The sequence below is a fragment of the Terrapene carolina genome, unplaced genomic scaffold, assembly GCF_002925995.2.
Source record: "Terrapene carolina triunguis isolate 2854851 unplaced genomic scaffold, T_m_triunguis-2.0 Scaffold234, whole genome shotgun sequence".
Lineage (NCBI taxonomy): Eukaryota > Metazoa > Chordata > Testudines > Emydidae > Terrapene > Terrapene triunguis.
The window spans coordinates 6,064,008-6,080,878 of NW_020664585.1; the positions used below are offsets into that span (position 1 = coordinate 6,064,008).

The window sequence follows — 16,871 nt, forward strand, 5'->3', positions numbered from 1 at the left end:
TGGAGTAATGCAAGAATCTGTGTTTGAATTAGTTTAAATCTATACAAATAAACAAAGACTGAGCTAGAGGCTGTAAAGAAAGTAACAGTTGCTTATTTTTAATTGTACCTGGTTAAGCTGGATACTTGTGCTATTTTCATCAGCTCTTTGTATCACTCTCAGTACATTTTCTATAGTTTCATAGTCATATGGATCAAGCTGTTCCAAGAAACAAAACAAGAAAAGAACGGATTCAAATTCAATCTTCATGGTTTTTCAAATTTTATTTTCAACTAAATAGGCATAATGATGAAGAACCCGAGTGCTTCAAAGCACCTTCTTATTTACTTCTGGCATTTATTACTTCCATTCTGGAAAATTAGATCACTACTCATACCATAATCTCAAAACCTCATAAAGTGGTCATGGCATTCCAGAGAGGCCAAATTATGTCAGTAATGAACAATCAGAAAGAAGAGGAGAGAGTAGGCTCCCGGGATACACTCAAATAGATGTATATTTTTAATTGAAACTTTTGAAGAATTTCTAGGTTTTTTTTGTTTTATTTTCAATCAATAGGGAGAAGGGAGTGGGGGGGGGAGAGAGAGAAAAAAAAAGAAAGAGGAAACTCTGACTAACACATTGTCTCTTGTAGTATTTTCTTAATTAAACTAACAAAACATTAACAGTAGTAACAAAGATCTAAATGTAGTTCTTAAGATTCCTTTATAGCTATCTAATAAATGATAGCCACATTCATCAGAGTGAGAGGATAGCTATGAAAGTAGTGTTTGAAGTGACATGCATCCTTTGTAATTGTTTTACCTTGTGCAGTATTCCACTGAGGCTAATGACCAGGTCTTTTGTGCTTTTCAGTAAAGGAATTATTTTTACTGATTTGGCCAGTAGTGTGGAATGAGGCTGCTTCACAGTATCCCCTGCAGAGTCTCCTTCAACTTGATTTGCATTAGCACTCTGGAGAAGGAGTGTTTCAATGCAAAGCTGCAGTGCTGCATCACTGTCCAACATGAAAGTTCTGAAACGGGAGAAAATGTTTTCATTTTAAATCAATATGATTAGGGTGTGGATTTCATTATGAAGAAATTCACAACAGCCAGAATTACTCATACTGCATTTTACGAAGGTGGATAGTTATTTTTCGAGTTTGTTTATTCATAAACAGCCGATATTTAAACTGAAACAGAATCATATAAACACATTACTTATTATGGCAGCAATAACACAATTTTGACTTGCTTCAGATATTACCTGCAGTATTTCAATATAAGGTCTGTGTCTACATTCGGATTCTGTACCAGGGTTCTTATGAGTTCTTTCTTTCTTATTGATGGCTGCCTAAATACAGTCTGGAAAGAAATCTGCAGATACAAAAAAAGGGGTAGTCTAGTAATGGTGCTTCAAATATTCTTTCACAATCAAGGAATTATTTTCAATATGCTTGGTACTACTCATTTGCACTCTTCTATTCCAACCGTTAACTTCTGTTCTCCCTCTATAACATAGGGATGTTTGTTTGAGCTCCAGAAGTGGTGGTGCTAGAACCTCATTACTATGGGCCCCATTCAGCAAAGTATTTAAGCAAGATTCTTGCATGGATCCTTCAAGGTGGTAAATTTACCACAAATTTAAGTTCAGTGCACATCCTGAATGATGTGTGTCCATGAAAATCAGGAAATTAAAAAAAATTTTTTTTTTAATTTAACTGTCAAGAAACTGCTCTTAAGTGAACTCCAACAAATATGAAAAAACTCTCTCTCATAAAACCACATTGGCATTTTAAATTAAGAATGTAACTGATTAAAACATTTAAAAGTATACTCACACCAAGTTTACCAAGCTGGATACCCCACTCTGCATCAATAATTAATTCCTTGAATTTTTGTCTCTCTCCTGCTTCACCATAGTGACTAGCAAGCTGCGCTCCAACCAGAGCTACTGCCTTAAAAAACAAAACAAAACAAAACAAAAAAAAGGTGTGAATGAAAAGCATGGTCTAGTGGCTAGAAAACTGGAAATCATGAAATCCAGGTCATTGCATGACCTTGTGGAAGCCATAACTTCTGTGTTTCAATTTCCCAATCTGGAAAATGAGAATAATCATCATTACCTCCTCTTCTTCACATTAAGAACAGAGTTCAGACAGAATGAGATGTCACTAGAAACTCCTAAAACATAACTGAGTTTTTTTAAAATACACATATTCTCTGTCACTCTTTCCTTCTCTTTCCCCATTGCCTTGTTATCTTTTAATCCTTCCCTTCTTCCTTACCTCAAGGCCCATTCCATTCTTTAAAATTACTGCCTGGAAGACTTTTCCCCTTTAAATTATTGCAGGTGCAAGCTTATTTCAAATTTCTCCAGAACACTTTCAAACCTTAGTGAGGGCAACTCTAATGCCCTGCTACACTATGTAGTTAACATCTCCAAGCAGCACTTTAATAGTATGTATATGCCAAGATAAGTATACTGCCTTTTCAGGCTTACCAGAATTTTGTTGTAATTTTGCCTTGTGTTGTTTATGACATTCCAGAGTTTTTCAAACATATCTTCCTGGGGCAAAATTGTGCAGTAACCCAATGCCAGGTTATGATCTATCAGACGACAGTTGAAAACCTACAGACATTAAATCCACAATAAGCATACTTTAGAAACTGCCAGTTAAATAAATGTCCAGTTGTTATACATATCGAGTGTCCAGTTATACAAAGGTCTATTGGGCCTTTTAGTTAAGTTAGAAAATAAGATTTTTATAATTTAGTAGGGAAGATACAGTAGTGCTTTCCAAGTTTATTCCTAAAAAGCAAAAGGATTATTACTGAAGTAAATTTAATAAAATGCTGGTTACTAGTCTTAAAGGCCCAACAGACTTTTGTATAACTGGACACTGTTGTATAACTGTACATTACTGGATTCACAGGTAGCCTTTTAAAACCTTGATTCAATTTAAGAAGGTTTTTAGAAATAAGAGAAAAAGATCACTTAAAATGAAAAGTACAGTAAATAAGGATAGAGAATGCATATAAATCATACATGCCATTATTATTTTATTTCAATAGCACCTGAGGGCTCCAAATGAGATCAGATCCCATTGAACTAATCACTGTACATACACATAGTAAGAGACAGGCCTCCCTCTTACAATCTACATAGACAAAACAGCCAAAGAATGGGAATACTAATTCTCTCTCTTTACAGATGGGGAGCTGAGGCGAAAATATTAAGTGACTTGCCCAAGGTAACATTAGATGCCTGTGGCAGAACTGGGAACTGAAACCAAGTCTCCAGGTCTCCTGATTCCCAGTCAAGTGCCTTAACCACAAGACCAACCTCATCATTTAAAGCTGATACTATGCTCAGTTGGGGCCTGTACAGCCTACATGTGGGAGTGAAGAAGTAATAAAAGAATGCAATAGTGAGGCTCTGGAGTGAGCCCTCTAGTATTCTTCAGAAGAGAGGGACATGGAGTGACAAAAATTGGCTAGAGGGGGGTTTCTCAGAACTCAAATCAGAGACAGGAATGCCCCATGCAATGGTTCTTTCTGTATACATAAGAACGGCCATAGTGGGTCAGACCAAAGGTCCATCTAGCCCAGTATCCTGCCTTCTGACAGTGGCCAATGCCAGGTGCCCCAGAGGGAATGAACAGAACAGTTAATCATCAAGTGATCCATCCTCTGTCGCCCATTCCCAGCTTCTGGCAAACAGAGGTTAGGGACACCATCCCTGCCCATCCTGGCTAATAGCCATTGATGGACCTATCCTCCATGAATTTATCTAGTTCTTTTTTTAACCCTGTTATAGTCTTGGCCTTCACAACATCCTCTGGCAAGGAGTTCCACATGTTGACTGTACGTTGTGTGAAAAAATATTTCCTTTTGTTTGTTTTAAACCTGCTGCCTATTAATTTCATTTTGTGGCCCCTTGTTCTTGTGTTATGAGAAGGAGTAACTAACACTTCCTTATTTACTTTCTTCACACCAGTCATGATTTTATAGACCTCTATCATATCCCCCCTTAGTCGTCTTTTCCAAGTTGAAAAGTCCCAGTCTTATTAATCTCTCCTCATACGGCAGCAGTTCCATACCCCTAATCATTTTTGTTGCCCTTTTCTGAACCTTTTCCAATTCCAATATATCTTTTTTGAGATGGAATGACCACATCTGCACGCAGTATTCACGATGTGGGTGTACCATGGATTTATACAGAGGCAATATGATATTTTCTGTCTTATTATCTATTCCTTTCTTAATGATTCCCAACATTCGGTTTGCTTTTTTGACTGCTGCTGCACATTGAGTGGATGTTTTCAGAGAACTATTCACAATGACTCTAAGATCTCGTTTTTGAGTGGTAACAGCTAATTTAGACCCCATCATTTTATATGTATAGTTGAGATTATGTTTTCCAATGTGCATTACTTTGCATTTATCAACATTGAATTTCATCTGCCATTTTGTTGCCCAGTCACCCAGTTTTGAGAGATCCTTTTGTAGCTTTTCGCAGTCTGCCTGGGACTTAACTATCTTGAGTAGTTTTGTATCATCTGCAAATTTTGCCACTTCACTGTTTACCCCTTTTTCCAGATCATTTATAAATATGTTAAATAGGACTGGGCCCAATACAGACCTTTGAGGGATACCACTATTTACTTCTCTCCAGTCTGAGAACTGACCATTTATTCCTTCTTTTTGTTTTCCATCTTTTAACCAGTTACCAATCCATGAGAGAACCTTCCCTCTTATCCCACGACTGCATATTTTGCTTAAGAGCCTTTGGTGAGGGACCCTGTCAAAGGCTTTCTGAAAATTTAAGTACACTATATCCACTGGATCCCCCTTGTCCACATGCTTGTTGACCCCCTCAAATAATTCTAATAGATTGGTGAAGCATGATTTCCCTTTTACAAAAAACATGTTGACTATTCCCCAACAAATTATGTTCATCTATGTGTCTAACAATTTTGTTCTTTACTATAGTTTCAACCAGTTTGCCCTGTATGCTTACCTTACAGTATGCTTACCTTGTGTAATAAGGCCAGGACAGCAGCGACAATCACTGAAGTGGACTTTTGTTTCATAGCAATAAGAAAGCTTTTGGCATCAGCTAGCATTTTGCCATCATGTAACTATTGAAAAAAAAATTAAAAAAAAAAAAAGGCAGACAGGAAAGTAACTGTTAAGGGTTAAAAAAAAAATCACTTTTTCAAATTACTACTTTTTTTTGTCACTTAAGAGACATTGACTAACACGGCTACCACTCTGAAACCTGTCATCTTGCAACTAAATTGTTATATTTTCAGAGTGAATTCAATGCTTGAGAAACATTTCAGACAGAGCACTGAACACAGAAGTCCTCTGTTTATCCAGAAGAAGGATGTAGTTTGGATAGTGTAACCTGCACTGTTCCCCTCACCATCCTATGGCAATATCCCTCAACCCTGATGGAAAAGAGAAGCCACCTCAGAAGAGGGAAGATAGTGGCAGGGTATATTTGTTATCAACACCCATTCAACCCCTGGTCTCCCTAAAGAGTCTCTCAAGAGTCCCAGTTAGGATAGTGGTTTTGCAATGTGAAACCACTGTCCACTAGAAGGGGAGACCACCAGCTTGTTTCACACAGGCAACTAAACAGATCATCAGATGGTGATGTGATACACATCCTCTCACTAGAAGTTCATCTCAATACCTATTCCTCAGCCATATTTGGTAAATTTACTTTCAGTGAAATTCAGCATAGGTTTTGTCCATACCTTCTCACCCAGGCACATATCCATGTTGTTTGATACACAGTGCTGAAGACAGGATCCAAACAGACAGACTGTTAGGTGCAAGGCTAACTCACACTGACTGCATTCCATTAGATTCTGAAGCAGTGCACAGATGGGCGTTTTGACTGGCAACAGGAGGTTCTGTCCTATGGAATGTTTCACCAGAAAGAAAATGATTAGCGTATATATTAAGGAAACTTGTATGCCAAGTCTAATTAAGTTCTTGAAATTTACATTGAAGGCTGATTTCTCTCTCTCTCTCCACATTAAGGTATTCTTTGTTAAAAAAATAATGATAATGGTGCAGATGATATTGGTAGGTCAATTTTAGCCTCCTTTACAAACTTGATGTTCAGAAGTTAATGCCTTAATAAAAAAATCCTCTTTAGTTTAACAATCAGATGTTGTTTGTCAGCTGTGGACTCTGGCAGAGACAATCAGTCTTTTCTGAACAGTTCTCTTCTCTTCTCTATGAAATGACCTACAGGGTATTATTACTACTAATTAGCTGGTCATCTGTAACTCAAAGTGCTTGGAAGGTTAGTAACATTTTCTCCATTTTACAGATGAGGAAACTCAGGCGCATAAAAGTAAAAATTATCTGCCCAAGGCATGCAGGTGAGTGGCAGATACAGGTCTCTTGACTTCCAATCAAGTGCCCTATCCACTGGACCATGTTGCCTCCTTAGTATAGTATTAGACGATAGCTTTTCTGTTTCAAGAACACTCTTGTGTGGGTTACCATAGAGTTGTATTATGTCAATCTTCTTGTTCAATCTGTATGTAAGGTCCATTTTTAGAGAGTTATATTCATTTTAGATATATACAAATGGGCCTGTCCAAAAGTGCTAGATACATACATTAGAGCCTCAGAGTTACAAACACCTCGGGAATGGAGGTTCTTCTGAAATGTTCTTAACTTTGAACAAAATGTTATAGTTCTTTCAAAAGTTTACAACTGAATATTGAATTAATACAGCTTTGAAACTTTACTATGCAGAAGAAAAATGTGGCTTTCCCCCCCCCCTTTTTTTTTTTTTTAGTAGTTTACATTTAACACAGTACTGAACTGTATTTGCTTTTTTGTTTGTGTGAGCGTCCCTCTGCTGCTGCCTGATTGCGTACTTCCGGTTCCAAATGAGGTGTGTGGCTGACTGGTCAGTTGGTAACTCTGGTGTTCGTAACTCTGAGGTTCAACTATACAAATAAAACCCTTCCATCTTCAACCCACTCATCCACATTCAACCCATCCCTGGAGAAGTGTATAGCTTTGTAACGTACCCTGTAAGATAACTGAGGGAGGCAGGGGTACGATTCATATTCAAGAATGAGAGATGAAGGCTCATCTTGTGGTTAAAGTACTGGATTGGAACTCAGGATAGGTTGGGTTCAATTCACAGTTCTGTTACAAATTTCCTACATGGTAAACAAGTTGCTTAGGCTGTCTGTACTGCAGTTTCCCATCTTCTACTTGTATGTTATTCCTCTTTCTCACCTTTTGCCTGTCTTGTCCATTTAGAATGTAAACTCTTCAGAGCAGGCAGGTGTGTTTGTACAGGGCCTGCAACAAGGCCCTGAGGCACTATTGTAATGCATAATAATAATAATAATAATAATAATAATTAATAATGGACCTTCCACTAAGAACACCCTGTTCCCAGATAAAAACTAGCTAAAGATAGGCAGCTCAAGCACCCAAGTTGATCAGCTGCTGGAATAAGACATGAAGCGATGGGTTCTCTAAGATGCAGAGGATTGTCTACTATGCGGAGCTCTATAGGTCAAAACTAACACCAAGCAATAAAACAGAAGGAAGGGCAATCTCTAGAGCACAGGTACAATATAGTCCCTGCAGGCAGTACCGGTAACTAAATTAAAAGCTGTGTTGTGCACTGTTTTTAAGTGGTCCAGCTGTAGTTTATAATAGAGGGTTGTGACGATGTATGGGTGTAAAAATTCCATATTAGTGGGAAGTCTTAACCAATTATTTAGCATTAAATAGATATATTCTTGCTTTTGTGGGATTAAATTAAACACTTAGTAACATTTTAAAGTATTTTACTCTTGTGCTGTTAATAGGTCTTCACAGTACCTTTAATAAATGGACAGTTTGCCAAGCTTACAGAGTCCAAAGGATACATCTTGTTATCTGCAAATAAGACAAATATTTGTGAGCAGTGCACTAAGATCTTAGCAAAGTTATAAACATTGGAAATTACTATTAAAATATTATACTCTGAAACCAATACAAAAATAAAGCTAGATAAATAATTATGTTATGTTATAATTAAATTAGTGCCCCGTTCTGACAGAGAGTTAGGATCTTTTCTGTGATTTTCTTGTGTATAACTGGATGTTACTTCGTAACGGGGAACCATTTTCTCATCTCTGCCTGAAGAAATATAAACAGATAGTTTCCATTAACCCTGCAGGAGCTGTGTGTAAATTCCTTTGCCCGGACGGGACTATAGATCTCAAACATTTTCCCATGTGAGGGAAAAAACAAAAACAAAAACCACCACAGCCAAACACAATTTCCTTCATACTCAGAAAGTTTGATTTTTAGCTTACTAGTCAATTAGCATATCATTTATAAATAGATCTGACCCTATCCAAGAATGCTTATAGATAAAAAATGAAATATTTAGAAAACAATGAAATATTTGTACAATGAAATATTAAGAAAATGAAAGTGTATATTTACCATTCTACACAAGAAATAGTTGTAGAATATTCAGTGTTTCTGATGCATAACTGAAAATACAAGTCTCTTGACAAAACCTAATACAATACAAATGTCTATTCATAATTGCTGAAGTTATCAAAAAACTATGTGATGGGGAAGCTTGGGGAATGATATCGGTTTCAAAAAAATTGTGTACTGAATTATTTAAATTCCTACCTAAAAACAGTTTAATATGAAATGGGATAAAGACTGTACACTAACTCATAACATTAAGGAAAAAAGGTTACCAGCAATAGGCACAAGGGAAGAAATAGTTTCATATGCAACTGGGAGCGCCATCTGTGGATCAAGAACTATCCCATCTTCACTAAAGAAATCATCATAAGTCCATTCTTCATAAGGATCCTTATCAGCTCCAAAAGATGCTGCCTAAATTAACACATTGCAAAAAATATGAACAGGAAATAAAATGTTCGTGAAATTCCATAAAGGGATCAGCTAAAAAGTATGTATAATTGTAAAACTAATAAATTGCATGACATTACAGATCAAGTTTCCAAATTCAGGAAGAAAAGATGCTCATGTTTGAAAATGTGTCCTCAAGATACTTATTTTTGCTGGGCACTGGGAATGAAAGACATTCTTCTTATGTGAGCATAACGCCCACTAATGTTGAAAGGGAGACATTTTTTAATTTGGCTTTTAAAAACAGTGCATTAAAGTGTATTCATTTATTGTTAGCATTCCAGAGAACAGCTGCATTTTCTAATACTAGTTTTCACAAGAACTAAATGGAACTGAAAATTAACCATTTAAGATTGGACTCAGATCCCAAATCAGGGGCTAATCAAAAGCTCATTAAAGTCAGTGCAAAGATTCCCATTGACTTCAGTGAGTTTTGCACCGGGCCACAAGTGCCTTTATTTGTTCCACCTGTTTGGTCTATGCTAGTTATACTGTAAGATCCTTACATTTTTCGCAGCCCAAACTGCTGTTGGCTATCAACAAACAACAAAAAACAGTAACAAAGGGATAGGTCAAACTCTTGAATGGTACCTTAAAGTTGTTAACTGATGGGAGTGTCTCCAAATTCTACATGTATTTATCAAAAAACCCACCACCCACACACCCATATAGATATCATTGTACAACCTCACCACTTTTTTGTAAAAGATTTTTCAGAATCAGTGTTCTATGATTTCAAGCTGTCTTGGCAACAGAAATTAATAGACATTACATTAAGAGTATTAATAATGGTACACAAACAGATGTTTTGGGAACACAAGATACATAATATAAGATACAATAGCTTTTGTTCTGAGATATAGGAGACATGAGGCAGAGGAGCTGATAATATCATTTTGGTCTGGATGGCAGTAGCTAATTAGCACCTATCATTGGGTATTCCTCAGCAAGTTGACAAAGATGCACAAACAGTGAATATTTAATAAACCACTATAAAAGAAAAAATTAAAGCATCAAATTGTTCAAATCTGAAGATGTTACCTTTGCTATAAATCCATAGTTTTCTATTTGGCATTGCCCGTAAATTTCCTTAGCAGCCAATGTATATTTACATAGCTCCAGAGAATCTAATAACAGAGCTGTGAGAAATTAAAGTTATTGTCATTCTTTTATGTAAGTCATATATTCTCTATTATAAAGAAAATCACCATTTGGTGTCACCCATTTTTACAGAGGTATGCATGCATAGAAATTCACTTTTTGTTTTCATATTTCATAGAAAAGTGATTTGTCTGAAAATCTACTTTCCAACATGAACACAAATAAGAAACTATGATACTGGATTACCTGGACTGCATATTGTAGCTGCTTGGCATGCCATCTCGTTTATCACTGCTGGAAAGTTCAGTTCTTTAGGTGTGATCATTGGAACATCAGCTCCCAACATATGACAAAGCTTTTGACAAGCTAAAAACAGCAACTTCCCTGTTTGTTCATTACAGTGATGTTCATATAAATCTCTTAATGAAAAGAAAAGAAAAAAAAAGGGGGGGGAAATTTATGCTAGATTTTTATTTAAGATAAAAATCAACTTGTCTTTCTTTTGAGGAATATATATTAATCCAACAACATTTAAGTAAATTAGTTCACCAATAGGTGATGCTGCTGGGCCTGAAAACTGAATAAACTGATATGCAAGAAAAAGGACAACTAGTGCTTACCTTGTATACAACTACAGTCTGTTGTGAAATTAGTTATAAATTATTTTAGTTTAACTTCCATTTTGTGCCACTTTCAGGAAGATAACTGAAAAGTAACTGAGGGCCCTAACTAAACAGGTATGCTGATCAAAGAGTTTCAGCTACCGAAGGCAGGATAGCTTAGGGTTTGGATGTATTCCTGGGACTCAAGAAGCTCAGCTATATATAGTGGCTGGCTAATATTGTCTACTTGAATGATTCTTCATCCAGTACAACAGTATTCAATTGCTAGAATTAAAATACACACACTCGCTCAGCTGTGTTACTGAGATCCTTTACTTAGGCTATCTTCACCAGAAATGCTGCAGCTGCGCTGCTGTAGGGCTTGTGTAGATACTCTCTACAGGGAGGAAAGGAGTTCTCCTGTTGCTGTAGTTAATTCACTTCCCAGAGAGGTGGTAGCTAGGTTGATGGAAGAATTCTTCTGTTGACCTAGCATTGTCTATGCTGGGGGTTAGGTCAACTTAACTATGTCGCTACATCGCTTAACTTTTTAGTGTTGACCTAGCCTTAGTAAAGAGGATGGCATTAATAACCAAGTTATGGAAAAACACACTGGGAGACACCAAACAATCCAAGGTGAACCTACTCTTGCAGCCTTCTACGCAACACAGTATATTGCTTAAGTGGATCGGCTGTGTGGCTCCTCTTCCCTCTAGTCAATCTTGCCTGTGCATTACAGCTACCAGCTATTGCAGAGTACCAGAAATAGTTTACTGCCTACTTCTTCTTACTTTAATACTAACCAGTCCTAAACTCTTCTGAAATTTTACCTGCATATCTTTAGTGCCTCTTCAATTTTTCCAGCATCTAATGACCTCAGTGCCACCTTTGTCCCCAACTCTTGCTCTGTTGTTTGCAGAAGCAAAGCTAGTTTGTAAAGTCTTGATTCAGTGGAACGGTTCTTTGTTTTACTATCATCTTTGGAATTCGTTGCTTGCACTTTTCTAGATTTTGCCATGGATCGGATACTTTCATAGGCTTTTATGTGCTCTTCAAGGAGCTGAGACATCAACAAAGGATTCCCATAATCCTTGACTGAAATAAAGATATCAAAATCCTCCTGCAACAAAAAGTACAGAACCTTCTTATTCATGTAACTTACTTTAGAAATTTGTTTTGTTTAAAGTTTTTACACTGGTTCCCTCATTCACAGATGAATTTGATCACAAAATAGAGTTTACTAGTTCACATTGGTCACTAGAAAACCCACTGTAGATTAAAAAATATAGCTAATTAGTATGAAACCAAAACAAACAAAATAAAAGAGATTGCATCAAAAAGTGTTTTAACTATGTAATACTTCCTAATAGATCAAATATACTGCAGTCTACTATGCAAAAGGTAATCAATTCTTGGTAATATGCAACATTACCGCACTATTAGAACATCTTTGCTGAGAAGTGGGTGGAATTATTAGGATTTTTGGCAAGATTATCAGATTTTTGGATCAGTGAAGTGAGAACTGGCAAGATGATATTGTTTCTTGATAGTTTAAATATATTACTAGTGTTGTCTGATTTAGGAGGTTAATATTCTTAATTTGGACAGTATGGGTTATAGGCTCGCCAATTAATCTAATCAGAAGACAATAAAGTTCTTGTCCCAGAATCAGGCTACACAGAGTATGCAAAAGACCCTCGGGGTATGACAGGACGCTCACACTGGGACCAATATTTCTTAAAGACTTTTATTGGGATAAACGGAATTGTAATTAAATAGTAATTAAATGGTAAAATAATTAGAGTTACAAATGCAGTACTATTATTCTAAAGATACATATGATATACTATAAAGCTTTTGATTAATATACTTACACCCTTTCTTCATGACCTGGTGATAAGAGTCAAAGGACCAGCCTTGCCTCTGGTTTCTCATTTTTTGAGTGGGAGATACAGAGCTTAGAAGAAGCTAGAGAGCAAAAGCTATTGAAGCTAACTTAGAATTTGACTTAACTAACTGACTGACTTAAAACTTAAAATTAAAACTAACAGACTAATAAGCTAAGAACGAAGAAGCTTGGAGCTTAGAAAAAACTTAGTAAACAAGCTCTGAAGCTCAGAAAAACAAAAAACTTAGAAGCAGCAGCAGCTTAGACACCTCCTTGGCATGGTGGGTCACCCCTCTTATAGGGCGTGGGTGCTTGAGCCCTTCTTCCATGTCCAAACTTAGTTTTCTTACCCACCGAAATATTGGGGTACACTTATTTTATAGGCAGGTATGTTTGTACGTATTCATAACATATACATACATATTAATAACATTGAATTATTTTTACATTTGTTATTTTTGTTTTTCCGGTTATTTTGGTTCTTTCCTTGTGGTGTACCTGTTTTGTGTACCTTGTGGTGTAGCTGTGATTTACAGAGGACATGAACTTCGGAAAGCCCCCTATGCCAACCTGCATATCTATTTAAGTTAAAGGTTACAGCCATATATGAACCTTATGCTTAACTTATTACTATTTACCTAGTCCCAAACCTATGTATGCTAACTTTGCCTTAGCTCAACATGCAGGATATGGCCTGTAGGTCCCTTGTGTTACAGCCAAACTACTTTAATATAAACCTATTATAATAAAACAAACAATTAAACCCATAAAAATATAAAAGCATCCCAACTCTGCAAATGACTCACTGCATGGCTTTGGGCAAGTCAGTGCTAACAAGGCAGTGACTAGCTTGGAGCATGCCACAAAAGTAACGATGAACATCAACACCACTAAGGGCTTGTCTACACAACATGGCAATGCGCATTATGGAGGTGTGATTTCTAAAGCACATTAATGCGTTGTGCATGAATAGGTCCATGTAGACCCTGCGACCCAGCTGGTGCACAATAAAAGTTCCCTGATGTTCTTTAATGTAGGACCATTTCAAATTGTACCATTAATGTGCTCTGTCCATTAGACCACACTTCCTGTCTAGTAAGAATCACACCCCTAGCATGCGTCTTGCTGCACCGTGTAGATATGCCCTAACTCAAGATTAAGTGGTATGAATTTTTTTCAGCCACCAACAACATATGGCCTGGGAACTTTATACCAGGATGGACTGATTTAAATCAGCAAAAAGGAAGCCTTGATTTAAATCCATTTTTATTTTGTTTTCTTGTGCTTTTTGGTTATTTTCCCAAAGAAAGGTTCATTCTCATTGATTTGCAACTAAATATAGTTTTTACACGAAGTTTCACACTTCGCTTTTTGCTAACCAGGAGGATACACTATATCTATACATATTTATTTAAGCAGTTATAAAGCACAACATACATTTATTCAAATTCTTAATTTTTACATTTTTTATTATGTTGGAAATGGGAGTCACATTTCTTATTTACTATACGTTAATTTTTTATTACACAACTTCGGTCAAGCTGCATTTAGATGGAAACTGGAATTAAATTTAAAAAAAAGTGTTCTCTCTGCACCTGCTAGCTAAACTGCAACGAAAAGTAATTAAGGCAAAATCATTTCTGCACAACAGAAACTGGAAGTATTCACATTTGAAAAAAATGTAAATACCAACATCATTGTAAAGACTGAAAATAATAATAGTTACTGAATATAGTACATGACATTTGTGACATTTAATAAAATGTGAGCGGATATTTTCCCCCTGATTCTGTATATAATTAAATAAGCAGACCCCTTTAACTCATAAAAGTTTGAGAAGGGCTCACTGATGCAGCACATTAGTTTTATTTATTTAAATTATACTAAGTTTAGGCCTTAACATAAGTTGTCATAATTTCAAATTAAAAATAAACCTGTTTAAATATATTTTCCTCTTTTTTTTAACCTTTAATGTAAATAAAATCAGGGTTAATTTATTCATTTTTTAAAAATATATATATTTATTTTTATCCACTCTGCTTTATATTCCCTAAAATGCTAGCATGGAAATAATGTTTTAAATGACAAAATCTGTTGATCAATCTTCATCATCCATAGCCATTTGAATATTTTTAATTTATTTGTAAGCTACTATTACACACACAGAACATAGTAAAATTGTAGCTAAAATTACATTTTAATAGGATTCATTTTTAAAAATGCATCATTTAATAACATTACTCAGGGTAATTTCAAACCTATTTTAATTTCTTGTAACTATAAAATACTTACCTGCAAGCTAGCAAGTGTTTCAAACATTTTTAAGTTTGCTTTACATTCATCTTCCTTCAGAGGATTTTCTGTAAAATAGGAAAAATAGTTACTTACTGAGCTACTTACTGGGACAATACATAAAGGGGTAAGTTACAACTTACCTTTCTGAATGCTAAGCAGGAATTTAAGAACCTCCACAAGTGTCTTTGTTATACACATTTGTGTTTTGCGCTGGAAAAAAAAAAAGTTAATATTTCATTTGGCCTTTGGTGGGTAAATAGTCTTAGGTACACAGCTCAGATTATCGATGTGCAGCTTGGGAAAGAATATAGGTAAGTAAATGGGTTCGTTGAGATGGAAGAGGGAGGCAACCTTGGGTATGAATTTAGGATGTGGGCCATAGCGCTGCTCTGTGCCTGAGGTTTGTTCGGTTCCCTCGGAGCCAAGCTATGAGGCTTAGTTTTTCTCCTATGAGAGCTAGACCGCACTGGGTCTTTTGCTCCTTGGGACGTCTCGGTACCGGACGGCCCTGGTGCCTCGCGGTCCGGCGCTCTCGGTACTGGGGCAGTTTTTGCGGGTGGACATCGCCTTTTAGGAGGCGAATCACGGTGTGGAGAAGCACGAGACCACTGTTTTGTGGCTTTTTTAGGACCAGGGTCCTTAGCAGCCATTTTTGAAGAGGACCCCATAACTGAGGCAGCTGCAGGTAAGGACTGGCGAGGAGCTGTCCTGGACTTGGGGTCGGAGGCAGGTCAGAAGGATCTCTCCATCATTAAAAGTTTTAGTTGGAGGCCCCTAGCCTTTCTTGTCCTCACTGTGAGTTTCTTGCAGTGGGGACACTTTTGGTAAATGCGTGTCTCCCCCAGGCAACAGACACACTGTGCGTGGCCGTCTGCCACTGGTATTGAAAGTCTGCATGTCAGACAGCGTTTGAAACCTGGAGAGCCAGGCCAATGCCTCTTCGGCGACTGCGCACCTGAGGTGGGGAGAAAAAAAAGGGGGGGGGGGGGGGGATTTTTTCCCCTTTTTTCTAAATGGTAAAATAGAACAAAAATGAAAGGAGAAATCAATAACGAGGGAAATAACTAAGGAAGGGGAAGAAATTAGAGGAATATGAGAGCTGCTAAGGGCGCTGCTATCGTTCCGACCAAAACCAAAGGTGGTAGAGAAGGAACTGGGTAACGGTTGGCTGCCCGTGCGGAGTAACCACTCAGAGCAGCGTGAGACAGCTGCCGCGCATGCATGGCCAACCAGGGCACTGCTACCACAAGTCTCCGACTAGAAGCGCAGGGTGCCAAGACACCTAAAGTGGAGCACCCACAAGGACACTCCTCAAAGAAGAACTTTATGTAATTTTGGCACATGTCAATGCTATACCATTTACAAACTTTTTTTAGATCTTAGACCACATTTATTTTAAAATTATTTGAGCTATATTTGTTTGTTAAATCCTGAATTTACAACGGGGTAAAATTAGTTGTAATGCATTAGGATTTACATTTGTAATTTAATTAATACTCATGGGAGTCAAATATGCAAGTCTCTGTACCAAGATGAAAATGTGCCTCAAAAATACAGGGAACATTTCTGACACAGTGGTTTTACCTTACATGATTTGCTTTTTTACAAATGGATGAATGGATACAGAAAGCAAGAGATATGCACCTTTATATCTCTGAAAGGTACATTAGCTTTTACCAGTTCTCCATTAATCACCCCCATTTTTTACGCGTGTTGAAAGCAGCATTTAGAATGATCAATGTACATGTATTTTATGAAGTGAAATTAGTTAGTACCTCTTCAGAATTATCTGCTTCTTTCTGCAATACCAATCTTGCCCATATAGACAATCTCTCTGCAACTTTCTCAGCTTCAGCAATAGGCAGAGATTTTAATAAGTTTAGAGAGTCCTCTCCCTGAAAACAAAGTTATAAGGCAGAAGTCAAAAATAGTTTGACAAGAGTGAGTATTTGTTGTTGAAAGAACTTTAATTTTCTTGTCAGTTATCTTATCATTATCTCTTTACTGTCTGACATTATAATGGCACCCCACCAGATGAGAGACTTTTTAAGTTCAATTTACAACTTG

At 36.8% G+C, this 16,871-nt stretch overlaps 1 protein-coding gene across 1 annotated transcript in view; it reads right to left on the reverse strand.

Annotated features, from left to right (window-relative positions):
- Nucleotides 1–16,871, reverse strand: part of KNTC1 (kinetochore associated 1) — a 75,732-nt gene that overhangs the window by 20,719 nt on the left and 38,142 nt on the right. The window contains exons 31-45 of the mRNA XM_026656929.1: nt 16,580–16,699; nt 14,945–15,014; nt 14,802–14,869; nt 11,452–11,741; nt 10,266–10,438; nt 9,960–10,057; nt 8,741–8,882; nt 7,860–7,916; nt 5,750–5,913; nt 5,021–5,125; nt 2,485–2,613; nt 1,823–1,939; nt 1,249–1,358; nt 805–1,015; nt 109–198 (exon numbers count right to left, since the gene is read on the reverse strand). Coding sequence (XP_026512714.1) covers nt 109–198; nt 805–1,015; nt 1,249–1,358; nt 1,823–1,939; nt 2,485–2,613; nt 5,021–5,125; nt 5,750–5,913; nt 7,860–7,916; nt 8,741–8,882; nt 9,960–10,057; nt 10,266–10,438; nt 11,452–11,741; nt 14,802–14,869; nt 14,945–15,014; nt 16,580–16,699 — 1,944 coding nt within the window. The remainder of the gene's footprint in view (nt 1–108; nt 199–804; nt 1,016–1,248; nt 1,359–1,822; nt 1,940–2,484; nt 2,614–5,020; nt 5,126–5,749; nt 5,914–7,859; nt 7,917–8,740; nt 8,883–9,959; nt 10,058–10,265; nt 10,439–11,451; nt 11,742–14,801; nt 14,870–14,944; nt 15,015–16,579; nt 16,700–16,871) is intronic.